At 41.5% G+C, this 17983-nt stretch overlaps 2 protein-coding genes across 12 annotated transcripts in view; both read left to right on the plus strand.

The window, feature by feature from the left end:
* The window catches only part of KYAT3 (kynurenine aminotransferase 3), a 56477-nt gene extending 47781 nt beyond the window's left edge, over nucleotides 1–8696 (plus strand). For 8 of the 10 annotated variants that reach the window (XM_073357132.1, XM_073357130.1, XM_073357131.1 and 5 more), the window contains 6 exons: nucleotides 1796–1872; nucleotides 2630–2719; nucleotides 3478–3664; nucleotides 4561–4634; nucleotides 5196–5282; nucleotides 6394–8696. In XM_073357132.1, coding sequence (XP_073213233.1) covers nucleotides 1796–1872; nucleotides 2630–2719; nucleotides 3478–3664; nucleotides 4561–4634; nucleotides 5196–5282; nucleotides 6394–6456 — 578 coding nt within the window. In that variant the 3' untranslated portion in view covers nucleotides 6457–8696. The remainder of the gene's footprint in view (nucleotides 1–1795; nucleotides 1873–2629; nucleotides 2720–3477; nucleotides 3665–4560; nucleotides 4635–5195; nucleotides 5283–6393) is intronic. The other 2 variants (XM_073357135.1, XM_073357134.1) reach the window with 2 other exon arrangements.
* A 2019-nt stretch (nucleotides 8697–10715) lies between these two features.
* The window catches only part of GTF2B (general transcription factor IIB), a 32413-nt gene continuing 25145 nt past the window's right edge, over nucleotides 10716–17983 (plus strand). The window contains exons 1-2 of one of the 2 annotated variants that reach the window (XM_073357151.1): nucleotides 10716–10843; nucleotides 13987–14093. In XM_073357151.1, the coding sequence (XP_073213252.1) occupies nucleotides 10827–10843; nucleotides 13987–14093 (124 nt within the window). In that variant the 5' untranslated portion in view covers nucleotides 10716–10826. The remainder of the gene's footprint in view (nucleotides 10844–13986; nucleotides 14094–17983) is intronic. The other variant, XM_073357149.1, reaches the window with a different exon arrangement.

Genomic DNA, 17983 nt, shown 5'->3' on the forward strand with positions numbered 1-17983 from the left:
GAACCACCCATAAGTGTTGAGAAAAGAGCAAAGAACTCCTGGATTTAGCTATATTGCAGGTGGGAGGTGTAATGTTAGTAAATCTGCCAGCTCTGATCAAGTTAGTGCGCTAAAAATAGCATGGGTGGCAGCTCAAGCTAGCTGCGCAAGCACAATCATGTCTAAGATCCTAGATATGTACTCGGGTGGCGGCTCTGGCTAGCTGCCTACGCTGCTGCAGCCACGTTGCTATTTTTAGCACACCAGCTTGATCAGAGCTAGTGCCCGTATGTCTACGTGAGTTGCGGAATCACACCTCCCACCTGCAGAGTAGACCTACTGTATATGCTATGTCTATGCTAGATAGTCGGAACAGATCTGGGAGTTTCAACCAAAAGCAGATAGCCAGGGATGCTTTTGGAAGGCTTATTCTGTAGCCCAGATCAACTCTACAATGTAGACTTCTGCCAGCATGGTTATGTGTGTCAGGGATCATACCTCTGCATACTCCTGACAGACATAACTATGCTGGCAGGTCAGGAGTGTGAAGAGGTGTGATCCCTGACAGATATAGCTGTCCAGGCAGAAACCCCTGGACTAGATGCAGTTATGCCAGCAAACCTGTTTTCATTCGGAGGGGGGGTGGGGCGCGGGGCACGGTGTTTTTGCTATATCGATACAAAGCGCAGCTTTGCCAGTATCTCTGTATCCACACTAGGGCAATTTGCTGGTATAGTATAGCAGTAGTCCTATACCAATAAAGTGCTCCTAGTATAGACATAACCTAACTCTGCAAAACTGAGGAATCCACTTTCTGCAAGTCTGAAGCCACATTTTGACTCTCGGCAGCTGGTGAAATATTTTTAAGTATGTTAATATTAAATTTTGGTGGGGAGATTGCAGGTATTGGTGCTATCATAAGGCTTTGACATTGAATTTTTTAAATTAAAGCTTAAATTCTACAGAAATTAAGAGGTGCTGAGAAACACTTTGGCTGGCTGCAGGAATGCTAAGACTGTGCATTACAGGGGTACAGTTGTGAATCTCAGTAGTAGTTGTAACAGTTCAGCTATTCCCGTGTATTTTATAAACGGTAGCGAAGATTGGCAGATACTGTGGATTTTGAGATACACTATAATCAATCCCATGATGATTATTTTGATTTTGCTGTTATCCAGTAACAGCTGAGAAACTACTTCATTGCCCTTTCTTTCACCCACTCTCAGTTCAAAACTTATTCTTAAGGGATGGATGTTTTTCAAGTTGCTGACGTAGAATTAGTAGATGTTTGGGGGCGTGGATGGCTCAGTCACCACAACTGGCACTGCTTAACATTCCTAATGGCAGCACCCGCAGAGTGGACAAGGACTGAATGGCCGTAGCGGAGGTGGATTTCTAGGGGTGATCCCTCCAATTCAGATTAAAGCACAGTGAGAGGGAGGTGTAGCAGAGTGTGCCAGTGGTCATTCAGCATTTGTTCTGTGGATAAATGGAGGCTTTGGTCTCCAGGGCTGACAGTCTGGTACCTTTCACAAGCACCAAATTCATACCAATTCAAATTTCATAAAATGAAAGATGTTTTCACTCTGTGTGTCTTGCTCATTCCTTAACTTTCTTTTTTTTGATCCTTGCCTAATTTCTATTCCAAAATACACTTCTCCATTTTTCATTTAAAATAAGAATTTTTCTCCTAGCTTTGTTTGTTACAATATTATATTAAAATATTGCTGCTCTTAGCTAGGAACAGTACAGATTTTTGTGATTGTATGGAACATGTATGTGCACTGGCAACCAAGTCACTTTATTTTATGTGCAGCTACACTGCCAGGCATGTGGGAGAGAACAATAACTATAGGAAGTGCTGGAAAGACATATAGTGTAACTGGCTGGAAGGTAAGAACAACCAGAGTAAGAGATCTGTTACATAAATAATATGTATTTATCTGACCTAAACCTTGTCTATTTTTGCATTCTATCATTTGAAAGCTTACTGTGCATCCAACTCACAAAAAATTGCAGACAATATTCACTTGGAAATGCTACCTACCTTTAATATGCACTCTCTAACAATGCTCTTATTAATTCTAAAAATAAACGCTTGTGAAAGTGAAACGGAAGGGAGGGGTGAATATTAAAAAATTAAGTACAAAACACTATTTGCTTTGCAGAAAGAGCCAAAACCGCTGAAGGATACATACAGAGTGTTTTTAAAACCTGTTTCCAGTTTTGTGAAGTGGGTGTAAAATGTTGGCATTAAAACATCTAAGGATTTTATTACTTCCACAGATCTAAAACACCATTGCTTGTGTGCACAGTTTTAGCCTACAAAATTGCACCCATAATACATTAGAGATGCAACAATTCAGGCTAGCTTAAGTCCCATTAAATATGTGACCAATAAATATTTTATTTGGCTCTGGTAAAGTAATGACAATGCTTTATACTGATTAGTATATATGAGTTCTATCTCCAGCATTTCTAAACCTGCCATTTAGCAAAACTTGTACAGTTTTTATGTCAACAGAAGTGCACTATTGCTTCTTCCCATTGTGAATACCTCGAATTCTTTCAACTTTTAATTCTTTATTATGAGTCCTAATTGCGAACTTGCCTTATTTTTAAGATGTCTGTTTTTTCTCCTCCCCCTTAGCTTGGATGGTCCATTGGTCCACAGCATTTGATAAAACATTTGCAAGTTGTTCAGCAAAATACGCTGTATACATGCCCAACTCCGTTACAGGTAGATACAGATGGGAGAGGAGAGAGGTTCTGTTTGTACAGTGTCTTGCATAAAGGAGTTGGGGCCTCCAGGCACTACTGCAATACAATTAATACAAATTAGTATGAATTTTGAGATGTCTAAATATTTTTATGTAGTTTCTTGGGGATAAACGTGCTGGTAGAGAAGGCAAATTTTAGAGTCACTAATGAGGCAATTTAAAAAATACACCAGAACCTTGAAAATTCTCATTGCATTAATCTGCAAAGGTGACCATTGTTGCACAAAGCCTGGCAGCCTGACTCCTTTCTCAGCCAAAATGTAATTGCAGGATGCTGCAGTGACATCTCATATTGCTGTGAATTACTTTTACCAAACAGTTATTTACTAGTATTCTATCATGTATTAGCACCAATAATTAAAACTAAACTATACTTCAAATTACACTGTAAACTCTTGAGGCAAGGACTGTGACTTCCTCTGGTGCAATGCCTAGCAGAATGTGGGCCTGATCCTGATTGAGACTTTTAGGTGTTACAACACTAGAAAGAGTAAATAATAACAACTTGTCAAAATAAATGCACACCTTCCATTTTGTGATGCAGTGGTTTGGGGTATTTGTGGACTCAGTAAGACCCCGGTCCTGCAAAGAGATCTATGTGAGAAGGTCCATACACCATGCAAAGTCCCAGTGACCTCTCCCAGTAACTTCAGTAGGACTTTGCATGTGTGCAAGGGTCCACCTGCAGGAAAACTTTGTATGCTGATTATGTTTGCAGGAGGCGTTGGCACAAGCTCTTTGGATCGACTTTAAACGCATGGATGACCCAGACTGCTACTTCTACTCGCTGTCTCGAGAGTTGGAAGGCAAGCGTAATCGGATGGCTGAGCTACTCCAAGAAGTTGGATTGAAACCTGTCATTCCAGATGGAGGATACTTCATGATTGTTGATGTTTCTGCACTTAGTCAGTGAAGGTTTATTATGAGGGAGTGGGAGCATACACTATAGTTAAGATTAAAATGCAACTTCCATTTTAAGCCTCCATTTTTTTCAGTTTCTCGTAACACTTTCAAACAAACTCCTTTTGGGCTAAAATGTTCTGTGTGTGAACTTGGCCCAGAGGTGATTATTTTTGTAAGTTTTGGTAAACTCTGTTCATCCATTTTTTTGAGTGGTGTGATTTCTAATTACTGCCTTTGTATTACTTTTTCATTTAATCAAGTCTGATGGCTGTTGCAGGGAAGATGTGAAATTAGGGTTAGGTGAGAAGGTGGTTAACTGGATTTATAGTTTAGGAAAGTATATGATTTGCAAAAGTTTGAGAATTACTGATCTACAAAAACACTAGGAAGAGCTGTACCTACACTGAGGCGCAACTGTAGCTGTTGCACTTCAGTGTAGGTGATGGGAGGGATTCTGCCATTGCCATAGGTAATTGACCTCCTTGTGTTGATGGAAGAATTTTTATAATTATGCTAGGGGGCTAGGTCAGTATAGCTGCATCTCTGAGGTGTGGATTTTTCCTAGTGTAGACCTGGACCCAGTCTTCTGTCTTCCATTGACTGCCTGTAATAGCACTTTGCACTTAAGTTAATTAGGCCTCATAGTGCCCCTTTGAAATAGGTAAATATCCCATTCTCCTCTCCCCGCCCCCCACCCTCCAAGTCATACAACGAGTCCCTGACAAAACCAGGATTAGACTCTGAATGGCGCACAAGACTTGGTTCAGCTCTTCCTAGTGGTTTATAGTGACTCTAGTATCAACTGTAATAAAGAATACTGAGAGAGAAGTGTCCTCCCACTGGAATCTGGGAGGTGCTATAATATTATGCTCCAGTTTACGTTCATTTTTATTTTTAGATGTGGATCTGTCTGATATGGAGGCGAATCAACATTATGATTATAAATTTGTGAAATGGATGATAAAATCTAAGGTAAGATGTCTCTTCTACCCAGTCACTCAGATATATATTAAAAATTAGGAATATTTTTATATCTAAAATAAAAATACACCTGAACCTATAAAAGGATACAGCTCAGATATTTACATTTTAAAGCATGCCTAGAGGTTTAGCTGTGCATATCACCCTAACTGTGGGAATCTAGTGGCTAAAATCCTACTGAAAATGTAGCTTGTAGTCTTAGCACAAAACAATAAAGACAAGTCCCAATAATTGCTATTTTCCACACTTACATGTTTGCAGTAGGCAAGATCCTGCTACCTGTCTTGCCTAGGAAAAGTGGTTGAGTTTAGGTCAGACTTAGCTAGCACATGCCAAACCTAAACTTGATCACTCTTCCTAGTCAAGATAAACCCATTGATTTCACTGGTGCAGGATTAGGTACTTATTTTTGATATGTGAATTCTGAAAATTAAGCCAATTCAATTCTAATGAAGGAAGGGAAGGCTCCAAAATCTTGGCTGTACAATTTATCAAACTAAAATTGACTTTATCTGTGTGTAATAGGCAAATCATTATGTTTCATCATTTCAGAAACTGTCAGCAATTCCTCTTACAGCATTCTGTGGCCCAGACACCAAAAAGCAGTTTGAGAAATATATACGTTTTTGCTTCATCAAAGTAAGTTTGTGTCCTGCTCTAGAAAACTGTTCTGATAGCAGTGTTGCTTATTACTAAAATTTTTGTGCTAGTTTAATCTAAAGGAGTTGTTTTGTGTTTAGTTTTTGCACTTAAGCAGTTAGTTATTTGGTTGGTTTTATATTGACATTTTTAATAGCATTACTGAAAAGTTAGTTTTATTAAGAATGCAACAATAAGCACATGGAGGAAAAAATTAATATAAAATACAGGCCCACGCTGATTTGAAGCAGGGACAGAAATGGAGAGTGGTGAGGTTGCAGAAACACAGAGCAACCTGACTGCCTCTTTGCTAAGGAACTTTCAACCCTCAAAGTAGGTGGCACTGGCTGGGATGGGTAAGTGGCCAGGGAATAAGATGATTCTCTCCTTAGCCTCCATTGACAGGATTCCTTCGGATCACTCAACGGATTTGCAAGCTGACTTAGCAAATACCATGATGGTGTGTGTGTGTGTGTGTGTGTTGCTAGTGAGGCTTCCCTGCCCAGTATGGACAGAGATAATTTCTAACAAAATTCTAGCCAAATCAAGCTATAGACTACTTTGTGCGACGTACAGGGCGATAGCCAAGTCACAAAACTGTCCAGAATATGGAATACCTACGCTTGAGGTGGTGAGGGTGGAGGGAAGAGAATTCAAAGCACAACTTCATTACATGGGTATTTAAAAACAAAAAAACCCACCTTTACACACAGGTTAGGTTAACTATGCTAGCATGACTTCAAATGTAGCGTGGACAAGACCACTACTGTAAATACAGCAGATAGTCACGCAAATGTAATGGGAGTGATTTCTACGTACATTTGATAGTATTGACACTAAGGAAAGCAAAGGAGTTGTTTGGAAATTATAAAATTTTGTACATTAAAAATACAATATTTACAAGAAATCTAACTTTGAATTCCTTTCTTGGTGTACCCTCCAGATATATAGTTACAAAGTTTAGTGGCACATTATTGAATCCTTTGGATATTTACAAGATACAATTTGTAACTTTGTCAAAAAATACTAGTTTGCAGTGCTGTAAAAATGGCTGATACTCAATTTTGTAGAGCTCTGTACCTACAGTAATTGTGGCATTCTATACTTGCAGCAAGACAGCACACTGGATGCAGCTGAGGTGATCCTGAAGAACTGGAATAATCCTACATCTTGATTTTTATATTTGTATTAATTATTCCATCTAGTACAATTATTTTATTCATAAGTATTTCATTATACCATTAAAAGCCAATGTACTCTAAATACAGTACATGATTCATATGAAATTACAAATAACTCTGGGAGACTACCTGCTGAGTAGCCAGAATAACAATTTATCCATTGCAAATAATGACAGGTTTCAGAGTAACAGCCGTGTTAGTCTGTATTCGAAAAAGAAAAGAAGTACTTGTGGCACTTTAGAGACTAACCAATTTATTTGAGCATAAGCTTTCGTGAGCTACAGCTCACTTCATCGGGTGCATTGTAGTCTACCCCGCAATCAGAGAGATGATTGCAGCATAAGGCACACCCATGTTAGCTTTAATCTGGCTAGCACAGTTAAAAATAGAAGTGTAGAAACAGCTCTGGCTTCAGCAGAGGTTAGCAACATGAGTACAGGGTTCCTGGCAGATTTGTATAGCCTGTGCTGAAGCCTGTGCCACCACACCTTCACTGCTATTTTTATGTCAGTCCATGATGAAATTACACCTCTGACTGCCATGTAAACATATCCTTAATTCTACCGATCTGTGGCCATGGGTTTGGTCCAACAGTGCCTTTATCCACAAGTAAATTGTACAGCCATAGAGTGGGCTGGTAGCAACCGTCTGGCTTCTCTCTTAGTTCCTGATCTTGGTCCTGGGCTTTCAGCCAGAACATCCTCCATTGTCTCTCTAGTTACTTTGTACTGCCATCTCAAAAAAACTCCACCAGAACTCTTTAAAAGGGTGGTGATTGAGTAGAGTTAAATCAGGTCTGCATGGTGAAAGAATAGTCTGGGAATGAAATTGGCTCCAGATGAGTTATGGAATATATCTCTGGGAAATTCTGAGATTCCAGGGGCATTGTGGCAGTCTGACCTCTCCTTCCAAAAATCCCATTATCTCCGAGGTAACCCCCAATACCCACTGAAATCTCCCAATGTGAATTGTACCTGGGAGCTGTGCCAGGAACTAGGGGATATCTACCTAGAGCAGTGGTTCTCAATCTTTCCAAACTACTGTATCCCTTTCAGGAGTCTGAAGCCTGAGATCTACTGTCCAGGGCTGAAGCATGTAATTTAGCTTTTCGGGGCCCCTGTCGCATGGGACTCTGAGTAATTGCCCTGCTTGCCACCACCTAATGCTGGCCCTGCACTTGCAACTCCCCTGACATAGAGGGCATTACAGCAGAATCTGTTGAGCAGAGTGCTAATTTGGGTGCAGGACACAACAGTTAGTGTTGTTAACATGCTTCAGCTTGTAATATGCTTGTACCTCAGTTGGTGTAAAACAATTGGCTCAATTACAATCAATTCCATGTTCTCTAGTGTAGATGAAGCACATAGGGAGAAAGCAGGTGGAGTAGAGAAAGGGGAACCCCAAACCACACTGAGGCTTAGAGCTACCATTTTTCAAGCACTGTCAATTATCTTAAACTTTAACAAATCTGCTAATATAAATATAACAAATATATAGATTTCTGTGAGAGAAACTGGGTTCCTAGGGTATAGTATGAGTTAAATTTTACTAATCCCTTAGACTGATGATACAAAATAATACAGCACCGGAATTTTGGCTTCTGACCTTAGCAACAAGGGTTTCAATACCTTACACAATTCAGTAGTTTATAATTGCCTATCAAAATGTAATTGTAAATAACCATAGTGCGATATCTATATTTGAATATAGCAGATTTGGAGCATAAAAAATGTAATACTGATTAGAAATGCCAATTATTTCTACCACTTATGTTGAGATGTCCCCAAGAAAGCTGTTTTTATGTCAGTACATTTGCTTTCTGAGTAATTGGGATGAATGAGTAATTAGACATATCCTCACAATAGCAATAAAGCATGGTACAGATTGCTCCATGTGAATCTCAGGGCTTGTGAAAGGCTGACTTCTCCAGAAAGTCATGGTTTAACTTTATTGCTATATGTGTATTACTGTAGCATTTAGGAGCCTGGTTATGGATCAGGACCACAGCAATGTGCTAAGATACGTGTAATCTGCATATCTTTTCATTTAATCAAAAGTCTAAACACACAAATGGTGGCATATACATGAACTTGCATGTTGGAGTTCATTCAGCTGTCCCACCCACTTACCATTTCCATAATATGCTTGTTTGAGGTGTTTGACTTCTGCTGATGTTAGAGAATGAAAGTAGGCTAATTTAACAAACCATTAAAAATGAGAAATTTACACAAAATAGTAGATTTGCTTTCATTAAGGCCAAACATGCACAAAATAGTGTGTTCATGAAGACAGTAAGTATCCCATTGCATAATATTGTAAAAATGGTACCTGTAGTATCAGAAGCATGATTGCCAACTGTCCATCTAGTGCTGTCACTGACAGTAGCCAGAACTGGATGCTTCAGAGGATGTTCAGAGGCTAAAACTTCCAAAAGTGGCCACTGATTTTGGATGCACACAGTTGTGAGCTGGAGCCAGTTTGCACCGGTTTGCTGGAACCGGTTGTTAAATTTAGAAGCCCTTGTAAAAGGGTTTCTAAATTAACAACTGACCAAAAGTGGCACCTTAGGTGCCGACTCTGTGGGTGTTCTGGGGCTGGAGCACCGGCAGCTCCCCGCCCCACGCCCGGCCCTAGCTCACCTCTGCTTCGCCTCCTCCCCTGAATGCGCCGCCCCACTCTGGTTCACCTTGCCCCCCAGCAGGTTCCTCTGGCTCTTAGGGGCAGGGTGGGCACCCACTATAGTGGCCCACGAGACCCACCTGCCCAGTTCTGGAGGCAGTCAGGGGAGGGGGGTGGATGGGACAGGGTCCCGGGGGGGGGGCATCAAGGAACGTGGGGGGTTGGATGGGGCAAGAGTCCCGGGGGGCGGGGATGGGCCACGACCCCCTCGTGGGATGAGGAGGGAACTGGTTGTTAAGTTTTTGGCAGCTCATCACTGGATGCGCAACTTGAGACACCTTGCACCTGGTTCAACTTTTACTGTTCACTGTAAGTAAAAATTAAAAGTGCATGTTTGCAGAATTGGGGCCATTGGTGCCTAAATCAGGCCTTTAAAGGCCCCAAATGTATATTTTGGTACCTAAACCAATGTGGCCTGATTTTCAAACATGCTGAGGATCTGCAGATACAAGAGGAAAACTATTAAAGTCAGTGGTGCTTTTCTAAATTATGTCTTGAATTAGCAATCTGTTTTGGATCCCAATGCTTGGGGCTGTTGCAAAATCTTCTACCAAAATGAATTCCAAGAGAGGTCCAGAAGGTCAAACCCAAATCCCTCAGACCTAGGGTGACCAGACAGCAAGTGTGAAAAATCAGGACGGGGGCTTGGGGTAATAAGCGCAGAAATAGACAAAGCCCCAAATATCAGGACTGTCCCTATAAAATCAGGACATCTGGTCACTCTACTCAGACCTGTCTACCCCTTTTATGTTAGGTTTCAGAGTAGCAGCTGCATGAGTCTGTATTCGCAAAAAGAAAAGGAGGACTTGGGGCACCTTAGAGACTAACAAATTTATTTGAGCATAAGCTTTCGTGAGCTACAGGTCACTTCATCGGATGCATTCAGTGGAAAATACAGGGGGAAGATTTCTCTATGCAAAGACCATGAAACAATGGGTGTTACCATACACACTGTAAGGAGCGTGATCAGGAAAGGTGAGCTATTACCAGCAGGGGTGGGGTGGGGGTGGTGGAAACCTTTTGTAGCCATAATCAAGGTGGGCCATTTCCAGCAGTTTTTGTGAACTGCTGGAAATGGCCCACCTTGATTATCGCTACAAAAGGTTTTCCCCCCCCACCCCGCCTCCTTGCTGGTAATAGCTCACCTTACCTGATCACACTCCTTACAGTATGCATCCAATGAAGTGAGCTGTAGCTCAGGAAAGCTCATGCTCAAATAAATTTGTTAGTCTCTAAGGTGCCACAAGTACTCCTTTTCTGCCCTTTTATGTTAGTAAGGGCTATAATTACAGCAGCAACATGTCAATCAAAGAAAAACCATGAAGCAACCACCTTGAAGCTGTTATCTCCCGTAGCTATTTCCACAGGACAGTCCAACGATCGCCTCCAGAGGCGGGACAATGCGAGAGTCAGTTTCAGAGCCGGGCTGAGGGAGGGCGCGTGTCCCCAGCTGGCGCCCCGCCCCTAGCCATTGCCCCACAAACGGGCACCGCCTCCAGAGGCTCAAGTTGAGGCAGCAGAACGCGAACCCTTTCGTTTTGTCCCTTCGCGCGTCCCGTACCGATGGCCTGGCAGAGCCCCGCCCCAGTGGCGGAGGATATATAAGGGAGTGTGCTGCGTGCTGGTCTTGAGCCGGCCGTGTGCAGCGATAGCACAGCCTGGGACTAGGAAGGAAGGAAGGAACATGGCGTCTACCAGCCGGTGAGTGGAGCGAGCGGCTTCGTGGTCTTCGTGGCGGTGGCGGCTAGTAATAAAGTGTCTGACTGGAGCCCGGGCGCGGCGATTCCGGATTATTAGTTGGGGAGAGAAAATGGCTGCGTCTCTCCCCCCCCCCCCCCGGTTCAGCTCCTGGGACAGCAGCGCTGACGCGTCCCCCCGCCCCCAGCTGCCATCTCGGGTCTTGGTTCCTCCTCGTTAGTCCCGCTCCCTTCTCTCGCCTTGGCCCCCTTCACTTCTCCCCCACCCGGCCTCCTCTCCTCCGCTCCGTCCCTGCGGGGGCGGCCTCCTTCAACCGCCCCCTTTCCCTTTTGTGCGGGTTGGGCTTTGACCTTCCTCTCGCTTTGGTGCCCCGTCTCCGTTCCCTGCCCCATTCCCTGTGGTCCTTCCGTATCTGGTTTCTACTTTTAGTGTCCCTCCCCCATCCCTGACTCCTTGTAGCAGCGATGAGAGTTTGTCCAGAAAGGCTCAGGGTCTGATCTCGGGTCACCTCTGAGTAATATGCAGCTTGGCCTGGGTGCCTGGTTTTGCCTGAATGCTAGTTTCAAACGTTTTTGTAAACCTCGGAGTTCGTAAGTGATGTGGTGACATGTAGGCAAGTGACGGGATCTGCTGCTGCTACCAACTCGTAAATATTGAAATAGGAAGCCTGAGATCTCCAGCACAGGGGTTCTCAAACTTCATTGCACTGCGGCTACCTTCTGACAACACAAATTACTACATGACCCCAGGAGGGGACACTGGCTGAGCCTGCTGAGTCCCGTAAGCCCAGGTGGGAGGGCCAGAGCCTGAGCCCTACCACCCCGGGGAGGGGTGCCAAAAATCAAAGCCCAATCTGCCTCTCTCCCCTCGGGTGTTCAGAGGAAGGGGAAGGTGTATGTGTCTCTCTCTGCTGGGCACAGTGGTGTTGACACTGACCTGCAGGCTGGGTAGCCTGTAGAGGTGAGTCAAGGGTGGAGGTGGTGCTCCCTCCCTTGCCCCACCTGTTCCTCTGGGTGCACCTACTCCAGTTTGAAAACCTCTGCTTTATAGTATTTTTTTTAAAATTTTAATTTACATCCTTGATTGTTTGAGTAAAGATGCATTCTGGTCCGAAACCAAGGTCTGCTAGAAACTGGGTAGTCTGTTACCCCCTTTGCTCTTTGTGCAGGTTAAATCAGGCCATATTTTAACATAAATGGAAGAGTTGCCACAATATGTCTGGATGCATATTCTTTTTCTTCTAAATGTTCCTATTAAAAAGCCCCTTTCAAACTTTGCAGGGCCTACTATAGAAAGATTTTTATGGTCCCCTTCAGTTTTTTGGGAGAAAAAAGGAAGTAGTTTTTCACACAGTGCCTTGTGGAACTCATTCCCAGGGGATATGGTGAAGGCAGCAAGTATAACGGAGTTCAAAAAAGAATTGGATAGCCATTAGTGGACCTATTCTCAATTAAGTTATTAGGCAAGAAGGTCAGGGATGTAACCCAATGCTCTGGGTGTCCCTGAATCTCAAACTGCCAGAAGCTGGACCTGGACAATGGGATGGATCATTTGCTAATTTTCCTGTTCTATTAATTCCCTCTGAAGTATCTGGCACTGGCCACTGTCTTGAAGATGGGATACTGGGCTAAATGGACCATTGGTCTGACCCAGTATGGCTGTTCTTATGTTAAAAGCTCTTCTATTTCACACCCCATAAAATTTGTTAGACAACATTCCATTATCCCCAGTTTTCCTCATCGCCATGATCATGTGGTATAGGTAGGTCCCTTTTTTTGGCCTGCATTAGCAGCACTGAAAACTAATTACTCTTTGGGTTCCTGTCACAGTTTTCCCTTTTGGACATTTATCAGTTAGTGATTGAATGGTCCCAGTGCCTGAACTATCCTTTATGGGTGAAGAAAGTGTTCTTTCAAATTAGGGCTAAAAGGTACTATGATGGGACAGTAGAGCGAATCTACTTCCCCTTCTGTATCTGCTCTAGGTTTAGTGAACATTTTCCAGTGTTATCACAACTTCTAGTAGCCGTGAAATAAATGCACGCTTTAATAAATATAATGGCCATGAATTTATTGAAATATTTCAGTGTACAGACGTATAAACTAAGGGGGAATAATGTAAATATCCAGAGAAATGGGCAGACTTTATATACACTGATACGCTGCTGATGAAAGATACTGTCAGAGGCCTCTGTTCTGCTTTGTGGATCTGGATTTAGTTCACTTTTTTATTTAATATGCAGTCAGCCGTGTGAACTAGGGATGCCTATTTAAATGCTCCATATGGCAGAAAGTTGTTGCGTATGGACCAGCATCACTTTTGAGTTCTCTGAAATTGTTTCTTCATAGCTTTTTTTTAAATGTGATGCAGCTGGAATCCGTTGAATATATGCAATAAAATTTACTTATTTTAGTTCTTCTTAGTATGTGCTTCTGTGAATCGCTGCTGCTTTATCTTACTAAAATTGTTTAATGTAAAGATTTCCCGACCTAGCAAGTTATGTTTTAATTTTATATTTTAATCTGGCTAAAACTGTGGAGGTTTTCTTTAGATTTACTGATCAAGTTGATAAATTGTTGGTACTGTAAGATGGTGGTTTTCTAAAACAGTAAAGAATGCACTGCTCACTAAAGGAATAGCCTAATTAGATTTTAAAAAAATGGCTAGCTAAATGCAGGAGGGAATATTTAGAATGACATGGTCATCACTAACTTCTGGTAGGCATTGACTTAGCAGGAATGGATTTTCAGGTAGTCTAGTAATTTTTTCTCTCTATTTATTTATTTATTTATTTATTTATTAGAGCACTTCACTCAAAGGAGGTAGCCTTGAGGATTTTAAATGGCAAGATGTTTCAGAGTTCTAATCTCCATAAATCCTGGGTTACCAAATTTATTGTTTTCTGCAGAAATCTCATGTGGTGCTCCTAATGTATTGCTCCACACAAACAATTTGCATGTTTGTAAATTACTCTGCTCATTTGTGCTGTATGTTAAAAACAGCATTAAGGCTTCAAGCATGTGGCTTGAAGTTTTCTTCCATAATGTAGTTTAAATTGCTTTCCTCTAACTTGAAATCTTTTTCTGGAAATGAACTTTTGTTTGTTTGAAATATTTTGAATGCTGTGTTCAATCTTTTTCTTTTAGTTTGGATGTGCTTCCCAGAGTGACGTGTCCAAATCATCCAGATTCCATTTTAGTGGAGGATTACAGAGCCGGAGACATGATCTGTCCTGAATGTGGACTAGTAGTGGGTAAGTAGTTATTCAAGTTGTTGTGACTCACTCTAAAAATGGAGATTAACTATCTGAAGTAATTTGCTTTTTCTCATGGTTGGTGTGTGTGAGAAATTAGTGTATTTTAAGCCTTTTACTTAGCACTAAATAGATATTTTCCCTTTTCTAAAAAGAATCTACCATTTTGAAGAGGCAGTCTTCTGATAATTACTGGCACTTTTAAATAAATGAGCTGTATAAAGTTCCATAGTTTTGTAGCAGATACCCACGTTATGGAGAATATAATTGACCATTGCTGCTCGATGGAAGTCAAGCTGATGGCCTTTAAACCACTGACTTTCCAAATTCAGGGGGAAAATGGGGTTCTTGGACTACAAATAGCTATTTTAAATATCTCATTTGTCTCAAAATTCAGTTATGTCTCAAAGATATAGTGATAGATATTGGAAAAGGGTTTATCTTTGCAGTGTTAGAGACATCTGTTTCATTTAAAGCTGGGATGCTTCATATAACATGGACAAATGTGAAGATTTTACTGTATTACAGTTCATGACCATTACAAGGGTGACACATGTAAATTGGGGTACATATTTAAACGTGATATAAAATTAAGCATGAAAACTCGGATTTCAAATGTGATCACCAGCTAGTTAAAAGAATTAACAAAAAGGATTAGATTAATGTATTGTTTTCAAAATACTTGGAAATGTCAGTACATAGGAATGCAGTAATTGCTGTGTTGGATCAGACCAGTGTGTCACCTAGTTCAGTATCATGTCTCTGGTAGTGACCAGTACCACTTCTTTCAGAGGAAAGGGCAAGAAACCTTGAAGGTAGTTATGGAATAACCTGCTCATAAGAAGTTTCTTGCTGGTTCCCATTTAGGTTGGCTTCTGCTCTGAAAGAGGCTTTATATCCCTTCCAAAACTTAATTTTTAAATTCCCCCGAGTTCTAACTTTGGGCATTTGTTTGGATAAGAATAACCAGTCTTTTTTTAATCCTGTGAAGTGCTTTGCCTCAGTGATATTTTGTGACAGAAATTTTCACAGGCTAATATTTTACGATGTATAAAAAAGTGTGTTTTTTTTATCAGTTTTAAATGTGTCATCAGTCACTTTCATTGAATTATTTTGTGTGTGAATAGAAATGTTCTGGATATATCTTGTTTTTCATTCATTACCCTATACATTTTTAGATGTCCCTTCTTATACCTCTCTTCCGTAAGGTACCATTCTTTTCCATCTCTCTTCATATGAGTTTTTTCCATGCCTTTAATCATTCTCTTAGCCTGTTTCTGAACCCCCTGTATTTCAGTTACATCCTTCTTGAGAAAGAGTGACCAGAAGAACACTATTCCAAGACTAACACGGCTGTTACAGACTAACACGGCTGTTACTCTGAAACCTATTCCAAGAGAGGGTGTACAACTGACATACAGTGGCATTCAATTCTCTATATTCTGATCCCATTCTTTTAGCATTATAACATTATTTTTTTGACTGCTGTCACACACTGAGTTAAACATCTTCATTAATAATGCCAAAGTCTCTATCCAGAATTACAACTAAATCAGAAATAATGCTTTAAGGGAAGTGTTGTAAACAGGACCTATTATACGCTCTTCTAATGAAAAGCAAACTGGTTTTAATTCTTTATTAAATTACTGTGGAAATTCTCTAAGTCCACTATATATTAACTGATCTACACACCCTTTTAAAGCCTATTTAATGCCTCCATGCCCAAATAAACAGTGTCATTTTAATTAAATGGGTCTAGTTTAAGTGTCGTTAATTCTGAAAGTTTGGATGTAATTCTTAGCTAACTTGATGTTGAACACCTAATATTCCTTTTTTGAAATATGCCATTTGTGAATTTATATACGAGGTTGAATAATGTATGAACCAGGCTGAAGCTGCTGTTTCTTGGATTATTCTAGGCAAAGTCACAAAATACTATCTTAGTAGGTAACCTTATTTATAGGTTGGTGGCAGCCATCTTATGTCTGCCTGTAGAAAAAGGATGAGTGCAGCTGATGTACAGTTTCACAAATAAAAGTGCGCCAACTGTAAGCTTCAAATTTGTCAGAAGTAAATATTGGAAGCCCATTTTTTGGATTTGCCCTCTTGTTTCCCATTAGTGAGATGTTTGCTTTTGGGATTCAGTTTGGCCTGCTTTCATTTTAAATTAACAGCTTTGATGTTTTCTTTGTAATTCTAAAGTTGAGGGTTCTCAAACTGCTTTGCACCATGACTCCCTTCTGACAACAAAAATTACTTCATAATCCCAGGAGGGGGGACCGAAGTCTGAGCCCCACTGCTCTGGGGGCCAAATCTGAAGCTCAAGGGCTTCAGCCCCAGGCATGGGGCCTGCAACCTGAGTCCTGCTACCCAGGGCTGAAACCCTTGGGCTTTGGCTTCAGCCCTGGGTAGTGGGGCTCAGGCTTCAGCCCTGGACCCCAGCAAGTCTAAGCCAGTTCCGGTGACCCCATTCAGAGGAGGTTGTGACCCATTTTGGGGTCCTGACCCACAGGTTTGAAAACTGCTGTTCTAAAGCAACAAGAATTTTTCATGGGCAGGGATTTAATAAAATACTGTGTTAGCACAGGGGTTCTCAGCCTTTTTCTTTCTGAGGACCCCCCTCTTCCCCCAACCTGCTATAAAAACTCCATGGTCTACCTGTGTCCAGTAAGTGGTTTTCTGCATATAAAAGCCTGGGTTAAGGGGTATTAAGCAGGGCAATTGTCCAGGGCCCCATGCTATAGGGAGCACAGTGAACTTAAGCTCAGGCTTTTGCTTCAGCCCCAGGTGATGGGGTTCAGGGCCCCAGGCTTTAGCCCCGTGCAATGGGACTCCAGCTTTCTGCCCTGGGCCCCAGCAAGTCTAACACTGGTCCTGCGTGGCGGACCTCTGAAACCTGCTCGTGGTTCCGCAGGGGGCCCCAGACCCTGGTTGAGAAACACTGTTAACACAAGCTTGACTTCTGGCTGAGTCATATTGTGGAGTGGTTCAGAGGGCTTCTGGCAATCACAAAATGAACTTAAATCCTCTGGGCTCCTGTTATTGGGAAAACATTGCCTTTTTCTTCACAGGTAGAGTTCTAAGCTTTCAACAGTATTGAGGTGTGGGGTTTTTTTTGTATGGATTCAGTGTTAAAAGGAACTAGCATTTACATTTATTGTGCGAATTAGTGCACTTAATTTTTCTTCTTTGGACTTCCCTTTTTAGCAGTTCAGTTTTCCTGCCTGTGTTGAAGTCTTTACTTTGGGTTTATATCAGTTTGCTTGGAAAATTAAGTGTGTGTTAATTAAATGGAAGTAAGAGATAACTAAATGACCAGTGAATGCATCCGATGAAGTGAGCTGTAGCTCACGAAGGCTTATGCTCAAATAAATTGGTTAGTCTCTAAGGTGCCACAAGTACTCCTTTTCTTTTTGCGAATACAGACTAACACGGCTGCTACGCTGAAACCTAAACAAACTGGAGAGATCACCAAACAGGAGAAATAGTGTGAACATTTATCATAACTTCCCTTTTACTAGTCTCTAAAGGAATTTAAGTGAAGTACAAGGGTAGCAAACTGATAAATAAACTCAAATCTTGGTTCCTGTACTTATCAAGTATGCAGAGCCTGGAAGCTTTAAAAGCGTGGAGCCAAAATCTTCCATTCAGGCCACAGAGGTGCTCTGTGTCTGCTGCTGTAGACTTAAGGATGAAATAACCCCCACAAGACATGCAGTCACTCTATATGAGAAGTAGTTGTTGGGCCTGCTATTAGAGCCACAAAGTCATGATTTACAGTTCAGCCTCACCAAACCAATGTAGATTAAGACCAATATGGAGCACTGCTGAATGGTGAGCAATCTTTTTTGGTTTCTTATCCCATGTACAGCAGAAATGGTAATTTCAGT

Source organism: Lepidochelys kempii, chromosome 8 (genome assembly GCF_965140265.1).
Source record: "Lepidochelys kempii isolate rLepKem1 chromosome 8, rLepKem1.hap2, whole genome shotgun sequence".
NCBI lineage: Eukaryota > Metazoa > Chordata > Testudines > Cheloniidae > Lepidochelys > Lepidochelys kempii.